Source organism: Mustelus asterias, chromosome 4, assembly GCF_964213995.1.
Source record: "Mustelus asterias chromosome 4, sMusAst1.hap1.1, whole genome shotgun sequence".
NCBI classification, from domain to species: domain Eukaryota; kingdom Metazoa; phylum Chordata; class Chondrichthyes; order Carcharhiniformes; family Triakidae; genus Mustelus; species Mustelus asterias.
In genome coordinates, this window is record NC_135804.1 from 46,448,832 (window position 1) to 46,472,176 (window position 23,345).

Consider the following 23,345-nt stretch of genomic DNA (forward strand, 5'->3'; position numbering starts at 1 on the left):
AGCTGATCGGCTTTGTCAGTCAAGGATACTGAGGGTTACGGAACAAAGGCAGATGGATGGAGTTAAAATACAGATCAGCCAGGCTCAAGGGACTGAATGGCCTACTCCTGCTTCACCTTTCAGAGGAAGGGAGCTGGTGTTGATAGCAGATATGTCGGTTGGTTTGGGGAGGTCGGGTGGCTTTTTAAAAGTTGAAGGTTTTCTCAACTTCTGTTGCAAGTGCTGAATGTAGCATTGTTTTCAAATAAAATGGTGTCGCCGGACAGGCAAAGCTTTATTAACTCAGGCAGAATAATGGTCATTTTTACTCCGAGAACTGCTCAACCAATCGCACCTATTCTTTTGTCTTTTTTACCTCCGTGTAGGAGATAACCTGCCCCCATCGCATTTTTCTGCTCTTTCCTCCAGATTTCAAGGGCTGATAGAACTGCCTTACCTGAAAGGCAGCATCTCGTCAAGACTTAACAATTAAGATGCTACATTTGTATGCCGCCTTTCATGATCTTGAGCTTTACAGCCAACGGAACACTTTTCACGTGTATTTTAGAAAGTGCAGCAATCAACTGTACACAGCAAGACCCAAAAAAACAGCCACGAAACAATGAGCAGATCACCTTTTTTCCATTAATGTTGCTGGGTATGTGATAGATAGTCAGCAAGCAGCATGCCCTGAATAATGCACTGAAGTGGATTGTGCGCTCTGGTATCTGAAGTGCAGTTTGAATCCATAAGTTTTCAAAGCAAGATTGTTACCACTGATCCATGACTTGCAGCTTCTGGTCAGTAACTGTTCCTCTTGTTAAGGATGGGACAGAAAGGAATATTAAAATAACACACTGCAAGGCTGCGGCGCTTTCAAAAAAATCTTTTAAATCCAAACATTTAAAAAGTTTAAAGTTTATTTAATAGTCACAAGTAGGCTTACATTAACACCGCAACGAAATTACTGTGAAAATCCCCCAGTCGCCACACTCTGGCGCCTGTTCGGGTACACTGAGGGAGAATTTAGCATGGTCAATGCACCTAACCAGCACATCTTTTGGACTGTGGGAGGAAACCAGAGCACCCGGAGGAAACCCATGCAGACATGGGGAGATTGTGCAGACTCCGCACAAACAGTGACCTAAGCCGGGAATTGAACCTGGGTCCCTGGCGCTGTGAGGCAGCAGCTCTAACCACCGTGCCGCCCCAAAGTATATCTTCCAAGTTTCCATAACTTTTACAAAAGCATCAAGTCAATTGATTTCATCTTCAAAACATCCTGTTGCAATTTCAGACCTGTTTTCACTGAGATTGATTTTAAGATTTCCTAATTTTTTCCAGGTTTGCGGTTATTTGATTTCTTGTTTCTCTGGTAATGGCTACTCTTCACCAGATCGTGAAGCACATTGATTATAACAGGCGAACCGCATGAAATATCCGGCGTTTTGTTACATTTTCATTCCATGCTCTTGGCTGTGTTGATCCTTGGAGAAGAAGTATGACATTTTGTGCTTGCCTCCAAATTGCTTGCCTTGTGGAAATCCGCCAAGTTAGGTTGCCTTTGTATCTCAGCTACTCGGAAAGCCAAAAGCTCAGGCGCAATGTGGAATGGTGGATGAAAAGTTTGCACTGTTCTGGTCTCCTGCACAACTTAATTACATTTCCTGAGGGGTGCAAGTAAACACACTTGATCTTTCTTTAAAGCCCTACACTGATATTTCTGCAATCTAGCAACGATATCTAGATATAAACATCTGGCAACTGCAAATATAATAGAGTAGATAACATGGATTTCAAAAAGGAAGATCACGCTTCATCAACCTTATTGAATCCTTTGAGGAAATATCAGGCGTGGTAAATAAAAGGCAATACATTTGGATTTCCAAAAAGCTTCAATAGGATACCGCATTGTAGACATAAGAATCCAAACATGTGGAGTCGGGGGATAAGTAGGACAATAGCAAGCTGACTTAAACACACAAAACAGAGAGTAGGTGTTAAGAGAATACGGAAGGAAATCTGCCCTTCTTACCTGGTCTGGCCACGTGTGACTCCAGACCCCCAGCAATGTGGTTGGCTCTTTAAATGCCCTCTGTAAGTGGCCTAGCAAGCCACTCGGTTGTATGACAAACCACTACAAAGTCTGCAAACAGGGATGAAACTGGACGGACCACCCAGCATCGACCTAGTCACTAGAAACGACAATGGCAAACCCAGCCCTACTGACCTTGAAAGGTTTTCCTCACCAACATCTGGGGGCTTGTGCAGGAATTGGCAGAGCTGTCCCACAGACTAGTCAAGCACCAGGCTGACATTGTGTGATTTGATGAGTATGACTACTCACGGTGTCCTCATACATCAATCGCTGAAAGTAAGCGTGCAGGTACAGCAGACAGTAAAGAAGGCAAATGGTATGTTGGCCTTCATATCAAGAGGATTTGAGTATAGGGATAGGGATATTTTGCTGCAATTATATAGGGCGTTGGTGAGGCCACACCTGGAGTATTGTGTGCAGTTTTGGTGTCCTTATCTGAGGAAGGCTGTCCTTGCTATAGAGGGAGTACAGTGAAGGTTTACCAGGCTGATCTCTGGGATGGAAGATCTGTCATATGAGGAGAGACCAAGTCAGTTAGGATTATATTCACTGGAGTTTAGAAGAGTGAGAGGGTCTCATAGAAACTTAGAAAATTTTAACAAGGTTAGAAAGGAATGAATGTTCCCAATAGTGGGGGAGTCCAGAACTAGGGGTCATGGTTTGAGGATAAGGGCTAAACCTTTTTGAACTGAGGTGAGGTGAAATTTCTTGGTGAATGAGTGGATTTCACTACCACAGAAAATAGTTGAGGCCAAAACGTTCTCTGATTTCAAGAAGAAATTAGATATAGCTCTTGGGGCTTAAGGGATTAGGGGATATGGGGGGAAGGCAGGGTCAGGATACTGAATTCGATGGTCAGCCATGATCAAAATGAATGGCGGAGCAGGTTTGAAGAGCCGAATGGCCTACTCCTGCTTCTAGTTTCTATGTTTCATGCCTTGACTCTAAGCTTTCCTTTTAAAACCTTTAGACCATCTCTTTGTCCAAGCCTCTTGTCACAATGGCTTATTTTCGTGTTAAAGACTGTCTGTAAGTATGATGGCCCAGACTTTCCAAGGATGGTAATCACTGTCGGATTGCCATTCTGCTTGAAAATTCCCTCGATTGCTCCACATTCCCTTCAAGCCCAGCTTTCCAGAATTGCGGAGTACGGCATCCATCGGGGAGCTCTGTCACAGCGGTGTAGAGTTCAGTGGAAGGTTTGATTTGATTTGATTTATTGTCACCTGTATTAGTATACAGTGAAAAGTATTGTTTCTTGCGCGTCAGACAAAGCATACCGCTCATAGAGAAGGAAAGGAGAGTGCAGAATGTAGTGTTACAGTCATAGCTAGGGTGTAGAGAAAGATCAACTTAATATGAGGTTGGTCCATTCAAAAGTCTGATGGCAGCAGGGAAGAAGCTGCTCTTGAATCAGTTAGTACATGACCTCAGACTTTTGTATCTTTTTCCTGATGGAAGAAGGTGGAAGAGAGAATGTCCAAGGTGCGTGGGGTCCTTGATTATGCTGGCTGCTTTTGCAAGGCAGCAGGAAGTATAGACGGAGTCTGTGGATGGGAGGTTGGTTTGTGTGACGGACTGGGCTTCATTCATAAGCCTTTGTCGTTTCTTGTGGTCTTAAACAGAGCAGGAGCCACACCAAGCTGTGATTCAACCAGAAAGAATGCTTTCTATGGCGCATTTGTAAAAGTTGGTGAGAGTTGTAGCGGACATGCCAGATTTCCTCAGCCTCCTGAGAAAGTAGAGGCGCGGTGGGCTTTCTTAACTATAGCACCGGCATGGAGGGACCAGGACAGGTTGTTGGTTATCTGGACATCTAGAAACCTGAAGCTCTCGACCAGTTCCACTTCATCCCTGTTGATGTGGTTAGACGTGTGTCCTCCATTCCGCTTCCTGAAGCCGATGACTATCTCCTTTGTTTTGTTGACATTGAAGGAGAGATTATTGTCGTCACACCAGTTCGCCAGATTCTCTATCTCTTTCCTATACTCCATCTTATAATTGTTTGAGATCCGACCCACTATGGTGGCATCATCAACTAACTTGAAACATAAATCAGGACGTCTGCAACGTCCCAACATGCATCATTGGTCATACACCTGACTTCTAATGATCCGGAGACCAGAGGATTTAGTCCAACATATTGTGCTGTCTCTTTCCGATCATTATGTCCTAAAGACAATGGTCTGGACTTTGAGGTCAGCAGCAAAGCACTGCCACTCGCCTCAAAAGATAACTGTCCACAAAGGTTTAGCCATTTCTGTGGCATGGATATCCCCTTTGCAACAGCAGTTTGAATCTGAAAGTCAGTCAAGGGGATGTCTTGCTTGCAGCAGCAGTGATGTCAGCCAGTGGGTAAGCAGCCAATCACACTGAGGTATTCTCACAGACCGGAAACCAGGAACTTAGAAGTACTTAATTTCATTCACTTTTAATTTTTCAATAGCAAAATAATTGATGGCTTGGATTAAGATAGGAGCTAAAAGAAGTGTGTGCAAACTGATAAAAGAAAAGAAAAATTCTTTTTAAAATGTGCAATTTTTTATCATTGATGGAGAAATTTGATATTCCACAAATATAAAATTAGCTTTTCAGGGCTAGTGAGGATGTTTAACAGTAATTATGAAGTCAATACCCCAGTTACACCTCATTCAAGAAGGTGTAACACTTTCAAAGGTTTTTACACTGAGATTAACCGTGTAAGAGTGGAAACTCTCATCATTTCATAGATTTCCCATTAATTGCATGCAGTCCATGTGTACCTGAAAAGCACACCATCTGGTGAAGCATAGATTCACTGACAGCAACTTCTGGATTTCTGCGTTATCCTGCGCATGTGCGGATTCCAGAAGTTGATGTGATGATGATGAACACTGTTACTTCCATTGCTTTTAAAAGAAAATGTTCTTTTCTCTGATTCATGTTAGCCTGTGTATTTTCAATATTCCAGATAACAATTAATGTGACATTAGAAATCTACAGTCTTCCATGGCCACTATTTGCATACCAGCTGCTGTTTAAAATTATGGGCGGAATTTTACCAGCACGTCCGCCCGAGGTTCGTAAGATCCCGCCCGAGGCCAATGGAGAATGCCGATCTCCGTGCTGGTAAAATCCCGGCCATTGTCTTTCATTTTTCATTGGTTGTTTTAAGGTGTTATTCCTGAATATTGTGGTAAAAATGATTAAATTTATTATCAATACAGATCGTGGGATGAAAGAAGTTACAGAGGGACATAGATAGGATGCAAGACTGGGCGGAGAAGTGGCAGATGGACTTCAACCCAGATAAATGCGTAGTGGTCCATTTTGGCAGGTCAAATGGGACGAAGGAGTACAATATAAAGGGAAAGACTCTCAGTACTGTAGAGGATCAGAAGGACCTTGGGGTCTGGGTCCATAGGACTCTAAAATCGGCCCCGCAGGTGGAGGAGGTGGTTAAGAAGGTGTATGGTGTGCTGGCCTTTATCAATCGAGGGATTGAGTTTAGGAGTCCGGAGATAATGATGCAGCTATATAAGACCCTCGTCAGACCCCACTTGGAGTACTGTGCTCAGTTCTGGTCGCCTCATTACAGGAAGGATGTGGAAAAGATTGAAAGGGTGCAGAGGCGATTTACAAGGATGTTGCCTGGATTGAGTGGCATGCCTTATGAGGATAGGCTGAGGGAGCTCGGAGAGACGTAGGATGAGAGGAGACCTAATAGAGGTATATAAGATGTTGAGAGGCATCGATCGGGTGGACTCTCGGAGGCTTTTTCCCAGGGTGGAAATGGCTGCTACAAGAGGACACAGGTTTAAGGTGCTGGGATGTAGGTACAAGGGAAATGTTAGGGGGAAGTTTTTCACACAGAGGGTGGTGGGCGAGTGGAATCAGCTGCCGTCAGTGGTGGTGGAGTCAATCGGGTCTTTTAAGAGACTCCTGGATGAGTACATGGGACTTAATAGGATGGAGGGTTATAGGTAGACCTAAAAGGTAGGGACATGTTCGGCACAACTTGTGGGGCACTTTTGTGCTGTAGTTTTCTATGTTCTAATTCTTTCATGGTATTTGGCGTTGCTAGCAAGGCCAGCATTTCTTGCCTACCCCTAGTTGCCCTTTACCTGAATGGCTGCCACTTCAGAGGGCAGTTAAGAGTCAACCGCATTGCTGCGGTCTGGAGTCACTTGTAGGCCAAACCAGGTAAGGGTGGCAGATTTCCTTCCCTAAAGGCACCAAATGGGCTTTTAATACAATTGATGATAGTTTCATTGTCACCGTTACTGAGACGAACATTATATTCCATATTTATTAACAGAATTCAAATTCCACCAGCTGCCATGGTGGGATTTGAATCCATGTCTGCAGAGCATTAACCTGGGCCACTGAATTACTAATCCAGCCACATCACTGCTATGCCAGCCTCTCTCCAAAGTATATATTCTAGTACATGTTTTCTGTAGGTTCGAGGCTCTGCGAGATGTGCAATGGAATTGTGACTCAGAATTACCAAGTGATAAATGTGAGCACTGTTTATTGCCCTGTATAAATGTAACCAGCACTGGCATTTGACAGCAATTCAGCCCCAATGTATGATGACCAAAACTGAGCTCTCCATGAATACAAATAAATCAATCAAAATGAAAATAGTCATTGCTCTCATACCATCTGCTTTGTGAGTTCCGTGGTTTTTTTAACATTTAATATGTACCTTGTAGTGGATCTGAATTGACAAGGTGCTGGATGTGAGGGGGCTATGGATTTTCAGAGGAAGCTCCGGTTTTGCTGTTCTTTGATTTGACTTGGGGCTTGGAGCGTTTTGAAGGGTTGGGTGATTCAGGTCCGTGTGATTCACTTTGGTGGAGAAGCAGCCTCTAGAACCTCCTCATTGTTGCATTGTGTGTGGGGTTAATTTATCCCGAGGTTTATGCGGTCCTGCAACAAGATTTTTAGCTGTTTGCTTTGAAGTTTACACAGAAAGCTTATAGCTGTCTGGCTGTTCTAATCTATAAAATTTTAGTTTGGGAAAATCCAGAATTAAAATTATATTTTGAAATATATAACTGTACGTAAAGAAATAGGAGACAGAATTGGGTTTGGTAGGGCCTGTTATTTCAGTGCTATGGGTGCCACACAGGATCCAAAATGGCATCTGGTAGATGTACACATTTATGCTACAAATTGTGTATGATGCCATTCTGCTGAGAGCAATTAGTGCCACAGTGATAATGACCGTTGCTGCCATTTTGAAGCTCAGTGTTCCATCCAATGCCCTCTCTTGCCCCCTTTCTACCTCACACAACTAAGCACACACTAGCTTCTCAGCACTTTAATTCTTCACTGCCACCCCATCCATCATTCAACAAACAACCTTTTTTTTCTCACGTTTCACTGCAGTATTTGAACCAGGTGTATTTTGAAACCCCCCCCCTCAACCAGCACTGAAGGGATCGTCATTTGTTAACTCAGTTTCGGGTTGATTTCTTATGGCTTCTCTGCAAGTATTTTCCATAACTCTTTCAGGTTGCAGAGGTTGACAGCGAGTGACGTGACAGGTGCTGAAAAAGGTTTTGCTTCTACACAAAGCAGTTGTCCCAAACGATGGGTGCAGAAATCGGCATTCCCTTTAGCATACAGCATGACTGGAAGAATGAACAGGGAGCACTCCGTGCTGTTGTCCATTGTGAATGTTAGAACATAATCGTATCTGATGAAAGTACAGGTGCCATGTAAGATCCTGAAGGCACTCGACAGGGTCTGGTGTTTTTCTTCTTCCTAAACATCTATAGGAACTCTCGTATTCATAATCTGTCTTTATTGCTTTTTCTATTGATAGAAAAGATACCGTCATGTGGTCGCTACTGACCTGGTAACCCAGAGACCCCGAGTAACAATCCAAAGAATGTTAACGTGAATTCAAATCCTACTCAACAATTTAGAATTTGGAAATCAAAGCTGGAAAGGCTGTTCCCCATTGTGGAGAATCTAAAATTGTGGGGGGGGGGGGGGGGGTGACTGATTTAAAAAATAAGGGGTTGTCCATTTAAGACGGAGGGTTGTGAGTCTTTGGAAATCTCCTCTTCAAAAGATGGTGGAAGCAGAAGCTTCAATATTTTTAAGACAGAGCTGAGTGGATTCTTGATAAGCAAGGGGGTGAAAGGTTACCAGGGGTAGGTGGCAATGTGAAGTTGAGGTTGCAATTAGATCAGCCATGATTTTATTGGATAGTGGAGCAGGCTTGAGGGGCTGAGTTGCCTACACCTGCTCCAAATTCGTATGCTCGTAGGTACGATAAGCTAGCATAGTGATTATATTACTTGACTACTAATTCAGAGGCCTGGACTAACGATCTGAAGACATGAGTTCAAATCCCACCACAGACAGTTGGAGAATGTAATTTTAATTAAATAAATAAATCTGACATAAAATGCTATGATCAGTAATAGTTACTGAAACTACTGGTTGTCATTAAAACTCACCTGGTTCACTAACATGGTTTTGGGAAGGAAATCTGCCATCCTAGTCTGGCCTGTATGTGACTCCAGATCCACAGCAATGTGGGTGACTCTTAACTGCTCCCTGAAATTGCCCAGCAAAACACTTGGCTGTATAGAAACGGGTGGCATGCCATCACCTTCCCAAGAGCAGTTAGAGGTGGAAAATAAATGGTGGCACAGTGGTTAGCACTGCTGCCTCACAGTTCCCCGGGTTCGATTCCCGGCTTGGGTCACTGTCTCTGCGGAGTCTGCATGTTCTCCCCGTTCTGCGTGGGGTTTTTTCCGGGTGCTCTGGTTTCCTCCCACAGTCCAAGGTAGGTTGATTGGGCAAGTTAAATTGCCTCTTGGGTTAGCTGGATTAGTAAGAAGTTTAACAACACCAGGTTAAAGTCCAACAGGTTTATTTGGTAGCAAAAGCCACCAGATAAACCTGTTGGACTTTAACCTGGTGTTGTTAAACTTCTTACTGTGTTTACCCCAGTCCAACGCCGGCACCTCCACATCTTAGCTGGATTAGCCATGGGAAAGGTGTGGGTGTCATAGGGATAGTGTGGGGGAGAGGGCCTGGCTCTGTCAGAGAGTTGGTGCAGACTTGATGGGCCGAATGGCCTCTTTTGCAGGGGTTCTATAATAAATGCTGACCTTGCTGCAACACCCACATTCCATGAATGAATAAAAAAAGATTATGTGTGAGTGATGGGTGGTGGGGAGAAGTGAATGAATGAGTTTGGAGGCTAGTGATATAGTTGGCAGGATATGGTAGTTGAAGATACATTCACTGATCTTGAGCAGTTGTGAGGTTGCTGAACCTATTGCAGCCCTATGTCCAGAACCTTGCAGCTAGACCTTGGCATTGATGTCCTCTGGTGTCTGTTTCCGCTGCCTTTTGGCTATTTTTCTGGAGAGCCTCTCGGCCTCTTGCAGATACCAGACGTCTCGCACCTGCTGCACCCAGTTCTCCAGTGTCGTTTTGAAAACTTTGCAGCTTGCATTCTCTCTCAAAATGTGCCGTTCTTCACTGTTTCCAGGTCAAATTCACTTGCTGCGCGACTGCCAGCAGCTGCTCCAGCCACAGTGCACTTCCTCATTAGGCAAGGCACGTTAGCTTTTGGCAGTCTAAGCTAGCTTCCAGGAGTGCTAGGTAGTTATGATTGTGAGCCCCCTGCTGATGCAGCCGATGTACAGCAGGGGTTAGCACTGGCTGCATTCAGCAATCACAGTAATCGGCAGGGAGCACAAAGCACGAGTGTTGCCGACATTTCAATGAATTTGCACAAATCAATTGCGCAAGGCTATTCTCACACCCATTGTCAGGAGCTTTTCAAGTCAGTGTCTATACAGGAGATCAACATTTGATGTAATTTCTATTAAGAATGTATTAAACTAATTTTTCCTAATTTTTGTCCAACCATTTCAGATTCTTTCCACTCTGGTCAAAGGAATCACAAAGCCAGTGACCTGCAAAATTCGAATTTTGCCATCTGTAAGTGTCTGGTCTTTTTCTTCTACCTAAGCACCTATAGGAACTTTCGTATTCATAACCTGTCTTTATTCCTTCTGTTACTGATAGAATCATGTGGTAGCTACTGGCCTGGTAACTCCGAGGCCCTGAGTAACAATCCCAAGAACATTGATTTGATTTGATTTATTATTGTCACATGTATTAACATGCAGTGAAAAGTATTGTTTCTTGCATGCTATACAGACAAAGCATACCATTCATAGAGAAGGAAACTAGTGAGTGCAGAATGTAGTGTCATAGTCATAGCTAGGGTGTAGAGAAAGATCAACTTAATGCAAGGTAAGTCCATTCAAAAGTCTGACAGCAGCAGGGAAGAAGCTGTTCTTGAGTCGGTTGGTACGTGACCTCAGACTTTTGTATCTTTCTCCCAATGGAAGAGAGAATGTCCGGGGTGCGTGGGGTCCTTAATTATGCTGGTTGCTTTGCAGAGGCAGCAGGAAGTGTAGACAGAGTCAATGAATGGGAGGCTGGTTTGCGTGATGGATTGGGCTACATTCACGACCTTTTGTAGTTTCTTGCGGTCTTGGGCAGAGCAGGAACCATACCAAGCTGTGATACAACCAGAAAGAATGCTTTCTATGGTGCATCTGAGAGCCGTAGCTGACATGCCAAATTTCCTTAGTCTTCTAAGAAAGAAGAGACATTGATGGGCTTTCTTAACTATAGTGTTGGCATGGGGGAAACCAGGACAGATTGTTGGTGATCTGGACACCTAAAAACTTGAAGCTCTTGATCCTTTCTGCTTCGTCCCCGTTGATGTAGACAGGGGCATGTTCTCCTTTACGCTTCCTGAAGTCAATGACAATCTCCTTCGTCTTATTGACATTGAGGGAGAGATTATTGTTGCCGCACCAGTTCACCAGATTCTCTATCTCATTCCTGTACTCTGCCTCGTCATTTTTTGAGATCCGACCCACTACGGTGGTGTCGTCAGCAAACTTGAAAATCGAATTGGAGGGGAATTTGGCCACACAGTCATAGGTGTATAAGGAGTATAGTAGGGGGCTCAGAATACAGCCTTGTGGGGCACCGGTGTTGAGGAAGTGTTGTTGCCTATTCTTACTGATCGTGGTCTGTGAATTAGGAAGTTCAGGGCACAATTGCAGAGGGAGGAGCTGAGGCCCAGGCCACGGAGTTTGGAGATGAGTTTCATTGGAATAATGGTGTTGAAAGCTGAGCTGTAGTCAATAAATAGGAGTCTGACATAGGTGTCTTTGTTACCTAGGTGTTCCAGGGTTGAGTGCAGGGCCAGGGAAATGGCGTTTGCTGTGGACCTGTTGCGGCGGTAGGCAAACTGTAGTGGATCCAGGTAGTCCGGGAGGCTGGAATTGAATCATGCCATGACTAACCTTTCGAAGCACTTCATAATGATGGATGTCAGAGCCACCGGCCGATAGTCATTAAGGCACGCTGCTTAGTTTTTCTTAGGTACCGGGATGATGGGCGTCGTCTTGAAGCAGATAGGGATCTCAGATTGTTGTAAAGAGAGGTTGAAGATGTCTGTGAATACCTCCGACCGCTGATCCGCGCAGGATCTGAGTGCTCATCCGGGTACCCCATCCGGACCAGTTGTTTTCCGTGGATTCAAATCCAACCAAACAATTTAATTATTATTTTTTAAATTTGGAAATCAAAAGCTGGAATCAATAAAATGACGGTGAAGCTGTTAGATTGTTCTAAAAGCCCAACTGGTTCATTTAAGTCCTTTTAGCAAGGAAATCTGTCACACTTACCTGGCCTGACCAGAAAGCACCTCTGGACCCACATCAACGAACAGCCTTCTGAAATGGCCTAGGAATTAGCTCACCTGGTAGAGTGCTTGCTCTGCATTTGAGAGGTACTGGGATCGATGCCCATAGTCTCCACTTTGATCGCTTCTCGGCCTTTGGCTAAGCAAGGGTGGCATGGTGGCACAGCGGTTAGCACTGCTGCCTCACAGTGTCAGGGACCTGGGTTCGATTCCCAGCTTGGGTCACTGTCTGTGCAGAGTTTGCACGTTCTCCCCGTGTCTGCTTGTTTTCCTCCGACAGTCCAAAGGTGTGCGGGTCAGGTGGATTGGCCATGCTAAATTGCCCCTTAGTGTCAGGGGGACTAGCTAGGGTAAATGCATGGGGTTATGGAATAGGGCCTGGATGGGATTGTGGTCGGTGCAGACTTGATGGGCCGAATGGCGTCCTTCTGCACTGAAGGATTGTATGATCAAGCCCAGGATTAGGCCCAGTGCCGTTTCTTGTCAGCTTGGAGCTTGTATGTCTGTCTTGTCGGGGGCATGAATTGGATTTGATTTGCATTTTAATTGGTTTTTGGAGCGAGCAAGGAGACGGGTTAAGGGTTTGCCCTGTCCACTCTGCACGTTGGCTTTGTAACATTAAAAATAGTGTAAAATTTTTTAAAAACCAACAAAACTGCTAAACTGCATTGCTTGAGGACGATGGTCCACTGCCAACTTCTCAAATGCAATGACAAGTGGGGAATAAATATCAACCTTGCTAGTGGCATCTACATCCCCAGAACGGAATGGAAAAAAAACTAAAGTCATCCATTCAAGTCCAGCCTCATATCTCTCAGAAACACCTCAAATGTTTTGAAGTGCAGTGACCTCCCAATGCCAGGGACACACAACTGAATTTAGTTCTATGCTTCTAACAACCACAACTGATGTTGTGCGTTATATTTAAATAATTTAAACTATTAAACAGTATATGAAGGTGATAAATAGTTAAGTGCACTGTGGTAAAACAATTTCAAACATCATCTCCACTTGTCAGCCTTCCCTAGCTTTTAACAATAACAACTTCCATGTAAATAGTGTCTTTATTCAGCAAGATGCCCCAAGGCACTTTGCAGAAGCATTGTGAAACATGATTGAGCACTGAGCCACATAAGGAGAGATTAAGGCAGTCACTAAAAACTGGTCAACAAAGTAAGTTTTGAGGAGCAGCGTAAGTGAGGAGACGGAGGAAGAGAGACTGAGGGGTATAGGGAGGAAATGACAGTCTTTAGGGCCTAGGGAACTAAAGGCATGGCCACCGATGGTAGAGCAATTAAGATTGGGAATGCTCAAAAGGCCAGAATTGGAAGAACGCAGAGATTTCAGAGGATTGCAGGGCTGAAGTAGGTTACAGAGAAGGCGAGGTGGGTCCACAGAGGGATTTGAATTCAAGGATGAGAATTGAAAATGGGTTTTGCCAGGGGCCACTATAGATCAGCAAGCATGGGAGTGATGGTTGAAAAGACTACATAAAACCATAGAATCCCTACGATGTAGAAGGAGGCTGTTCGGCCCATCGAATCTGCACCGACAACAATCTCACCCAGGCCCTATCCCCTTAACCCCATATATATTTACCCTGCGAGTTCCCCTGACACTAAGGGGCAATTCAGCATGGCCAATCAGCCTAACTTGCACATCTTTGCACTCGCTGTGACTTAAGACACGGGCAGCAGAGTAGTGAATGAGCTCGAGTTTATGGAAGATGGGAGGTTGGCCAGGTGAGAATTGGTGGCACCAATGGCATCAGCTCCAGAGGCTTAATAAAAAAGGCCTGGATGAGGTTTCGGCAGAATATGAGTTGAGACGGCAGTGGAGCAACAGAGGTGGAAGTAAGCAGTAGTGGTAAAGGAGCGGACGTGAGGTTGGAAGCTCACCTTGGGCTCAAATACAACACCAAGGTTGCAAATGGTCTGTTTCAGCCTCAGGTAGTTAGTTAGTTTATTTATTAGTCACAAGTAAGGCTTACATTAACACTGCAATGAAGTCACTGTGAAATTCCTCTAGTCGCCACTGTTCAGGTCAATGCGCCTAACCAGCACATCTTTCAGACTGTGGGTGGAAACCAGAGCACCCGGAGGAAACCCATGCAGACATGGGGAGAACGTGCAGACTCCACACAGACAATGACTCAAGCTGGGAATCGAACCTGGGTCCCTAGCACTATGAAGCAGCAGTGCTAACCATTGTGATACCATGCCACCCCAGTTGCCAGGCAGAGGGTAGAGTTAATGGCTTGGGTGCATTGGCTGGGGTGGGGTGGGGGAGGTGCAGAGTTGACAAAGTTTAAAAGCAAATTACTGTGGATGCTGGAATCTGAAACCAAAAGAGAAAATGCTAGAAAATCTCAGGCAGGTCTGGCAGCATCTGTCAGGAGAGAAAAGAGCTGACGTTTCGAGTCCAGGTGACCCTTTGTCAAAACTGACAAATTCTCGCCTGTCTTTGACAAAGGGTCATCTGGACTCAAAACATCTGCTCTTTTCTCTCTTTACGGATGCTTCCAGACCTGCTGAGATTTTCCAGCATTTTCTCTTTTAACAAAGTTTTAAGTTTATTTATTAGTGTCATAAGTAGGCTTACATTAACACTGCAAGGAAGTTACTGTGAAAATCCCCTAGTCGCCACACCCTGGCACTTATTCGAGTACACTGAGGGAGAATTTAGCATGGCCAATGCACCTAACTAGCACGTCTTTCGGGCTGTGGGAGGAAACCGGAGCACCCAGAGGAAACCCACACAGACACGGGGAGAACGCGCAGACTCCACACAGACAGTGATCCAAGCCAGGATATGAACCTGGGTCCCTGGCGCTGTGAGGCAGCAATGCTAACCACTGTGCCACCGTACTGTCCTATAAAGACGATGACTTTGCTATTACCTATAATTATTTACTGAACAATCTTAATTCTTCCAGATATTCAGACATTGTTCAATCGTCTCATTACTTCCTTTCAGTGCAGTGACCGTCAGCTGATCTTGTGAAATTCTTACATCCTGGATCAGTCAGTTTTGTAAGGCTGATATGTCCAAGAGTGAATGGAGAGCATCTGAATAATGGAAAAGGTTCTTGAAGGGCAATCATGGTGGATCCGAACTGGCTAATTTTCCCTGATGAATGCTGCATAGATCTGAATCTGAAACAGAGTTGAGGAGGAACTTCTTCACACAAAGGGTTGTGAATCTGTGGAATTCTCTGCCCAGTGAAGCCGTTGAGGCTACCTCATTGAATGTTTTTAAGGCAAAGATAGATAAATTTTTGAACAGTAAAGGAATTAAGGGTCATGGTGAGCGGACGGATAAGTGGAGCTGAGTCCACAAAAAGATCAGCCATGATCTTACTGAATGGCGGAGTGGGCTCGAGGGGCCAACTCCTGCTCCTAGTTCTTGTGTTCTTATGAATCTCCCTGCGTGAGCCTCTGGGCTTGATATTTTTTCCAATGCCTTACTTGCCAACCTTCACCTCCTTAAACTTCCAGTGTCTAACGCTAGCCCTCTGTATCTTGTACCATATTAAGTCCTGATTGCCCATCCTCTACTCTAACCCACCTACACTTATTGAATTTAAAATCACATCACCTTTCCTCACCTTCACATCTCTCTTTGTCCTCACCCTGTGTCTTCCAGCCCTTTATCCCTTCCTGTGAGCTTTGTTGGAGTATGGAATATGTTATCTCAGGTAGTCCACTCACCTGATGAAGGAGCAGCGCTCCGAAAGCTCGTGATACCAAAGAAACTGTTGGACTTTAACCTGGTGTTGTGAGATTTCTTACAGGTAGTTCAGACAGCTATAATATCGATAAATATTATCAGGGGAAGATACAGGGTGTATGAGGAGTGTGGGATTAGTTTTGGATTGTTGAAGCAAGAACTTGGCTTAGACATGATCGCCTGTGCTGGAAGTTGCAATGGTTTTCCATCACAATTTCCTTTGGACCGATCCTTTCAGCCAAGTTTTGGTCACCCCTCTTTAATCTCTTTCTCCCTCTTTTCCATTTGTGATGCACCATGGGGCACCTTTTTTTTAATAAAACTTAGAAAATCCTATAAAAATAATTAGTTATTTTGGGAAATTCCCAGACCTGTTCCAAGTATTACATTTGTTCAAAATCCAAAAACTGTTTTTGGTTATTCTCCCACCCCCAAACCCCCTCCCTCCCAAGCATTGCTTGGAGGCCTACGCCTCCTCAAATTCTATTTCTTTCTGTTGTACCTTAACCCTGAAGGAATACAATTTCCAATATACCAGTCCAACTTCATTGTTCAAACGATAATTATCTCTCCAAGTTTAACACTGACACCTTCCTTCTGCATTGCCAGAAAGGAAAATGGGAATAATAGCAGCAGCGAGTAGCCCCAGGGATCTTTGAATCGGATACTGCTCCCAAGTTTTCCCCACTCCTATTTTCAAACCAACTGCCAAAAAGCATTTCTTTTCAATCAGTGAATATTGTTCTTTCATCGGAACAGCTTAGGAAATATTCTCAGGAAGCTTCAGCCCTCTCCCACTATAAGGTCACTTGCCTCCGTTGTCTCACTAAATGTCAGAAGCAGTTGTTTAGTCCAAAAAAGCAAAAAGTGATTGTATAAAGTTCTTCTGCTATTGGATTGACATTTGCAAAGTATGTCAACAGTGACACTCATTGTTTAAAGTGTTGCTCATCAAGGAAGCTAAAGCCTAGCTCACCTCTTGATCTCATGATTTGTTTTAATGCTTTTACTTGCAGCTGGAAGACACCATTCAGCTTGTAAAACGCATCGAACGAACGGGAGTTGCAGCTGTGGCGGTGCACGGAAGGTACAAGTGAAGTCTACAAACTCTTGGTTGCTGGCTTCATCAGTGTGCCCTGAGTTACAGGAGTATTTATAGAGTGAAGTGGGTAGACAGCATCATAATAAAAGCAAAATACTGCCCCATGCTGGAAATTTGAAACAGAAAATGCTGGCAAAACACAACAGGTCTGTCAGCGCCTGCAGGGAGAGAAACAGAGTTAATGTTTTGAGTCTGTATAACTTCTTCAGAGCTAACGAGAGGGAGAAATGTCTTGGGTGGACAACATTATCTGGTTCCTATATGAAAGTTAAGGAGATGGATCACGTTATTCTCTCCTCGCTTCCAGGCATTTAGCACATGCCAGATTGAAATTCTGGAGCTTTGAGCCAGATTACCAAAAGGCAAGTTATGAACAATATCCCACACTTCAGTGTCATTTTAACCGTACTCCGATTCCATATGGGAAACAGAAAATAAATGAAGCTGGTGTGGGAGGGGTCCCTCTTCTGAGAGTGAGGAAATGGCTTTTCTCAATGCCTAAGTATCAGCTTGGTTCTCAATCCACTCTAAGCCAGCTGATTGTGAGTTCAGACTCCACTCCAGGACTTGAGTACATAACTTAGACTGCTCGTTCAGTTAATACTGAGGGAGTGCTGCATTGTTGAAGGTGTCTTTTGATTGAGACTTCGAGCTAAAGTTGCGTTTTGCTGTTCAGCTAGACATTCGGAGAAAGAGCTGTGATTGTTCTTGTCTCTTTCTTGTGAGAAACGGAAGTATTTTTTATGCTATATAAATTGAATACTGATTTGAACATAAGAACATAAGAAATAGGAGCAGGAGTAGGCCATCTAGCCCCTCGAGCCTGCCCCGCCATTCAATAAGATCATGGCTGATCTGACGTGGATCAGTACCACTTACCCGCCTGATCCCCATAACCCTTAATTCCCTTACCGCTCAGGAATCCATCCATCCGCGCTTTAAACATATTCAGCGAGGTAGCCTCCACCACCTCAGTGGGCAGAGAATTCCAGAGATTCACCACCCTCTGGGAGAAGAAGTTCCTCCTCAACTCTGTCTTAAACCGACCCCCCTTTATTTTGAGGCTGTGTCCTCTAGTTTTAACTTCCTTACTAAGTGGAAAGAATCTCTCCGCCTCCACCCTATCCAGCCCCCGCATTATCTTATAAGTCTCCATAAGATCCCCCCTCATCCTTCTAAACTCCAACGAGTACAAACCCAATCTCCTCAGCCTCTCCTCATAATCCAAACCCCTCATCTCCGGTATCAACCTGGTGAACCTTCTCTGCACTCCCTCCAATGCCAATATATCCTTCCTCATATAAGGGGACCAATACTGCACACAGTATTCCAGCTGCGGCCTCACCAATGCCCTGTACAGGTGCATCAAGACATCCCTGCTTTTATATTCTATCCCCCTCGCAATATAGGCCAACATCCCATTTGCCTTCTTGATCACCTGTTGTACCTGCAGACTGGGCTTTTGCGTCTCATGCACAAGGACCCCCAGGTCCCTTTGCACGGTAGCATGTTTTAATTTGTTTCCATTGAGATAGTAATCCCATTTGTTATTACTTCCTCCAAAGTGTATAACCTCGCATTTCTCAACGTTATACTCCATTTGCCATATCCTCGCCCACTCACTCAGCCTGTCCAAATCTCTCTGCAGATCTTCTCCGTCCTCCACACGATTCACTTTTCCACTTATCTTTGTGTCGTCTGCAAACTTCGTTACCCTACACTCCGTCCTCTCCTCCAGATCATCTATATAAATGGTAAACAGTTGCGGCCCAAGTACCGATCCCTGCGGCACGCCACTAGTTACCTTCCTCCAACTGGAAAAACACCCATTTATTCCGACTCTTTGCTTCCTGTCGGATAGCCAGTCCCCAATCCACTTTAACACACTACCCCCAACTCCATGTGCCCTAATCTTCTTCAGCAGCCTTTTATGGGGCACCTTATCAAACGCCTTTTGGAAATCCAAAAACACCGCATCCACCGGTTCTCCTCCATCAACCGCCCTAGTCACATCTTCATAAAAATCCAACATGTTCGTCAAGCACGACTTTCCCCTCATGAATCCATGCTGCGTCTGATTGATCGAACCATTTCTATCCAGATGCCCTGCTATCTCCTCTTTAATAATGGACAGGGTGCATGTGGCTTCAGCTCAATACTTGGTGTTTTACCTCGACACTTTAACTCTCTAAACGCCATTCTGCTCCCATTGCTCTTCTTGGTAAAGTATTGCAAATCCCGACAACTGCATTGAAAAAAGGCTCTTAACTTTTCCCTTCATGTTTGACAGTTTTATTCATCTAAGTACCAATTCACAGACCGATAAGAATTGTTTCTCTGCTGCCTGAGCAAGACCTTTCTAATTATGAACCCTTCCTGTCAGGAAGTAGTGATGTACAAGACTGTTCAAAAGTGAAGATCTCTAATTGGAGAAGCTTGCCTATATCAACTGGTTACAGAACTTTCAAACGACAGCATTTAAAGAAAGGGCACTGTTAGGCTGACATAATGTCACAGCATACAAACCAGTGCTTCCTGACTTCTAGTGAGGAATTAAGCAGGCAGTATTGTTGCTATATTGGTGTGCAGGCATTAGTCTGACAGCAAGTTACAGAGCAGACCCATACCTGACCCCTTTGCTTAATGGATGCTGAAGGGGCATTGGTGATACGTAAAGTAAAATTTATTTATTAGTGTCACAAGTAGGCTTACATTAACACTGCAATGAAGTTACTGTGAAGATCCCCTAGTCACCACAATCTGGCGCCTGTTCGGGTACACTGAGGGAGAATTTAGCATGGTCAATGCACCTAACCAGTACATCGTTCAGAGGAAATCGGAGCACCCGGAGGAAACCCCCACAGACATGGGGAGAATGTGCAGGCTCTGCACAGTCAATGACCCGAGCCGGGAATCGAACCCAAGTCCCTGGCGCTGTGAGGCAGCAGGTAGTTGTGAGGAGGTTGCTCCATTTACCTTTCCACAGCACTGTCCCAAAGAGTCAGCATTGGAGTTGGGGCCGGGTTTGCGTCCTTGCCTGACTGCTACCACCCCTTGGCTGCATTGTACTGTAGGTGCCATGTAACAGTTGGCGCAGTTCTGAGCCTGGGTCTCTACTGGCCTGGTGTTTTTGAAGATTCTCGATGGATATTGTGTTAAATATGCCAATGATTGTAGATCTGAATTGTGGGATTGCAGCCAGTTGGAATTGCTGGCTTCAGTCACTCTGACAGGCCTGGTTTCATGGGACTTCATAAAGAACATGATACACTGTGACTCGGGTACCTCGGGTAAGAAAGAATTCAATATTATACTTCGTTCAAGATATCATGTTATATTCCTTCCATCAGGGGTCTGTTGTGATGGTTTCATTTTGGAATTTGCACTTCCAAATGGCATTGTTAAGTTAGCAGATTTCTGATGCTAGGATTCGCCTTTAAATTTAACACTGTCTTTCCAACTATAAATTGATATACATGAAGTGTGATGGAGATTATTCATTTCCTGTGGCCCAGTATTCCTTTGTTCAGAAACACTGTGAAAAAAATTCTCTTGCCTTCTCTGCTTTCCCTTCTGGTTGTCATGTTTCTGATCTCCTGACCATTGGAAATAGTCTTTCCCGTCATAAACCCTTTTGAATTTTCTAATTAAGTTCCCTCCTGGCCTTTTGTGCTTCAGTGGAAGGTTTTCTTTTTAAACTTGTTCTCAGGATATGGGCAATGCCGGTGAGGCCATATTTCTAGACCATTGCTCAGTAGCCTGAGGAGGCAGCGAGTCTTCTTACACCTCTGCCGTCTTTATGGTGATGGTATTTGGTGATCTAGTGGCAATGAAGGAAGGGTGAAATATGGCCAAGTGAGGATTGTCTGTGACACAGAAGCGAACTTGGAGGTGATGATATTCAAATGATGTACCTTGCGGTGCCTCAGTTAGATATACTTGCCCATCCCTGCTAGGCTGTACACAGAAGTACCAGTTTGGGCAGTTTAAGATGTGATGCAGAATTCACAGTTTGCACAGCAGCAGATTACAATGTATTCTTTAGTTCCCCTGATGGCTCAATGAGTAAAGTTGCTCCTTGCTATATCACTGCTCCTTCCATACCGACTGCAACTTGCATTTATATGGAGCCACATCAGAGATCTCATGACAGGTTTTACCAAGAGGTAGGTGTTAAGGAGCATTTAAAGAATGATGGAGAGGTAGATAGGTTTAAAGAGGAATTTCCAGAACTTCAGATCTAGGCGCCTGAAAGCACACCATCAATGGTTAAATGGCAAAAATCAGGAGGTCAGAAATGGAGGAATGTGGGAAGAGAAGTGACAGTCGGGGAATTATAGAAAAATAATTTAGGACAGTGGCTCCTACTGCTTCAGGTCTCTATCACAGTGAGTGTGTGTAAAACACCTTCCCCTTTTCTACTGGAACCATAGAAGAATATTATAATTTGTCTTTTCCACAGGAGAAAAGAGGAACGGCCACAGCATCCTGTGCACTGCGACATAATTAAAGCGATCTCTGAAGCTGTGTCTATCCCAGTGATAGCAAAGTAAGTCAAATAAAACAATCCAGTTGTACAAAGTTAGACCTACCGACACTGCAGGACTAGTTTTAACTTGCACAACAGGGGCAATAATTGAACTGCCAGCCATTTGCGTTCCATATCATTAGAAAGGTAAAGTGGGCAGCATGTAACTTGTGACCACTGCTACCAAAGGTCAAGATCAACCTTTATGGTTCAATTAAATATTTTGGAAATTAGTAGCAAACTGTTTTGCAGTTCACTAAAGCACTCATTAGTAAATGTGAAATGGAAACGAGAACACTTTTTTCTGTGCAATCAATGGCAAGGTTGCCGATCTCTGTCCAGCCCTTTCTGCAGTCTGTAATCTGTTTTTGAATCGAACAAGCATTCAGCTGGTGGGTAACCCTTTCTCCATAGAAAAGATCTGAGTGAATTGGATATCATGGGGAGAAGTTGCTCCTCTATACAACAATCCCATCCACTGTGCAACTTACTGCAATGGTGGCAAACTAAAGGTGATTCGGAAAGCCTGCAACTTTGACCGATTTTGGGAACTTGTGTTGCTGGGAGGTCCGTGCTAGCACACTTGTGAATAAACCTAATCTATCTCCGATTTAAAGACGGCCTTGTATGTATCTGATGATTCAGTATTAATTATTTTAGTGTCTGTCTGTTTGGGAAACAGCTCTTTTGCTGCCCTCTGTTCAGACACTATTATCATTGGCCAGTAATTTGAACTGGAGAAATTCATTGTTTTACCTTCACACTCTGATAAAAGTACTGCAGTTTTATTTGACCCTTTTACTTTACTCCTGGGTACAATTTCTCTTTCTTTGCTTTCAAAAAATAGATTTGAGATATTCTCAGTGTTGGATGATGCCAAGTAGAATTATTTTGGTTTCGAAACTCCATTGAAGGTTCGAGTAGCATGGTTTAGCACAATTAGTGCATCTTCATAGAATCCCTACAGTGCAGAAAGAGGCTGTTTGACCCTTCGAGTCTACACCGACTCTACGAAGAGCATCTTACCCAGGTGCCTCCCCACCCAACCCTCGTAACCCCACACATTTACCATGGCTAATCCAACTAACCTACACATCTTTGGAGACTAAGGAGCAATTTAGCATGACCAATTCACCTAACCTGCACATCTTTGGATGTTAATAAAAATTTAACATGGATGTTTTGATGGTTATTCTATTTGCCATGGGTTTGCACAAACCCTGTTGGAAAATGAGAAAGTATTTGAATAATGTGAACAACTAAACAACCCTCACTTGAGTGAAAAACTGGATTTTAAGAACAAAGAAAATTACAGCACAGGAACTGGCCCTTCGGCCCTCCAAGCCTGCACCAACCATGCTGCCCAACTGAACTAAGACCCCCTACGCTTCTGGGGACCATGTCCCTCCATTCCCACCCTATTCATGTATTTGTCAAGACGCCCCTTAAAAGGTACTATCGTATCTGCTTCCACTACCTCCCCCGGCAGTGAGTTCCACACACCCACCACTCTGTGTAAAAAGGTTGCCTCATACATCTCCTTTAAACCTTGCCCCTCGCACCTTAAACTTATGTCCCCTCGTAATTGACTATAGATAACATACATTTTACTGCATCACAGCTGAATCCTACAACTAGACTCCCTGTTCTTTGGAAGCAAGTCTGTTAATAAGAGAGCTTCAATGAGCTTTGGCATTTTATCTTTCATTTCATCTGATGGTTAATCATCGAATCATATAGTGCGGAAGGCGGCCATTTGACTCATCGAGTCTGTGCCGACCACAATCCCACCCAGGCCCTATCCCTATAACCCCATGTATTTACCCAAGCTAGTCCCCCCGACACTAAGGGAGGAAACCGGAGCACCTGGAGGAAACCCACGCAGATACAGGGAGAACGTGCAGACTCTGCACAGCCAGTGACCTAAGCCGGTAATCGAACCCAGGTCCCTGGCGCTGTGAGGCAGCAGTGCTAACCACTGTGCCACCTGCAAATGGCAGCCTGTACTTTGAGGACTGTGAGAATGAAAGGAGGATGGGATTTGCGTTTGGATTTAAAGAAAGTCCTTTCCATTCTTCTGCTGTTCTCATGTACTGTAACCTTATAAAGAGAACACGTTGTGTGGCCTGAGGAATCTGGCGTTGCTTAATCTTTGCAGTAC

The 23,345-nt window shown here is 44.3% G+C and overlaps 1 protein-coding gene across 2 annotated transcripts in view; it reads left to right on the forward strand.

Annotated features, from left to right (window-relative positions):
* dus2 (dihydrouridine synthase 2) overlaps nucleotides 1-23,345 on the forward strand; it is a 108,646-nt gene that overhangs the window by 48,038 nt on the left and 37,263 nt on the right. For both annotated transcript variants that reach the window (XM_078210912.1, XM_078210913.1), the window contains exons 8-10: nucleotides 9,971-10,036; nucleotides 16,571-16,641; nucleotides 21,119-21,205. In XM_078210912.1, coding sequence (XP_078067038.1) covers nucleotides 9,971-10,036; nucleotides 16,571-16,641; nucleotides 21,119-21,205 — 224 coding nt within the window. The remainder of the gene's footprint in view (nucleotides 1-9,970; nucleotides 10,037-16,570; nucleotides 16,642-21,118; nucleotides 21,206-23,345) is intronic.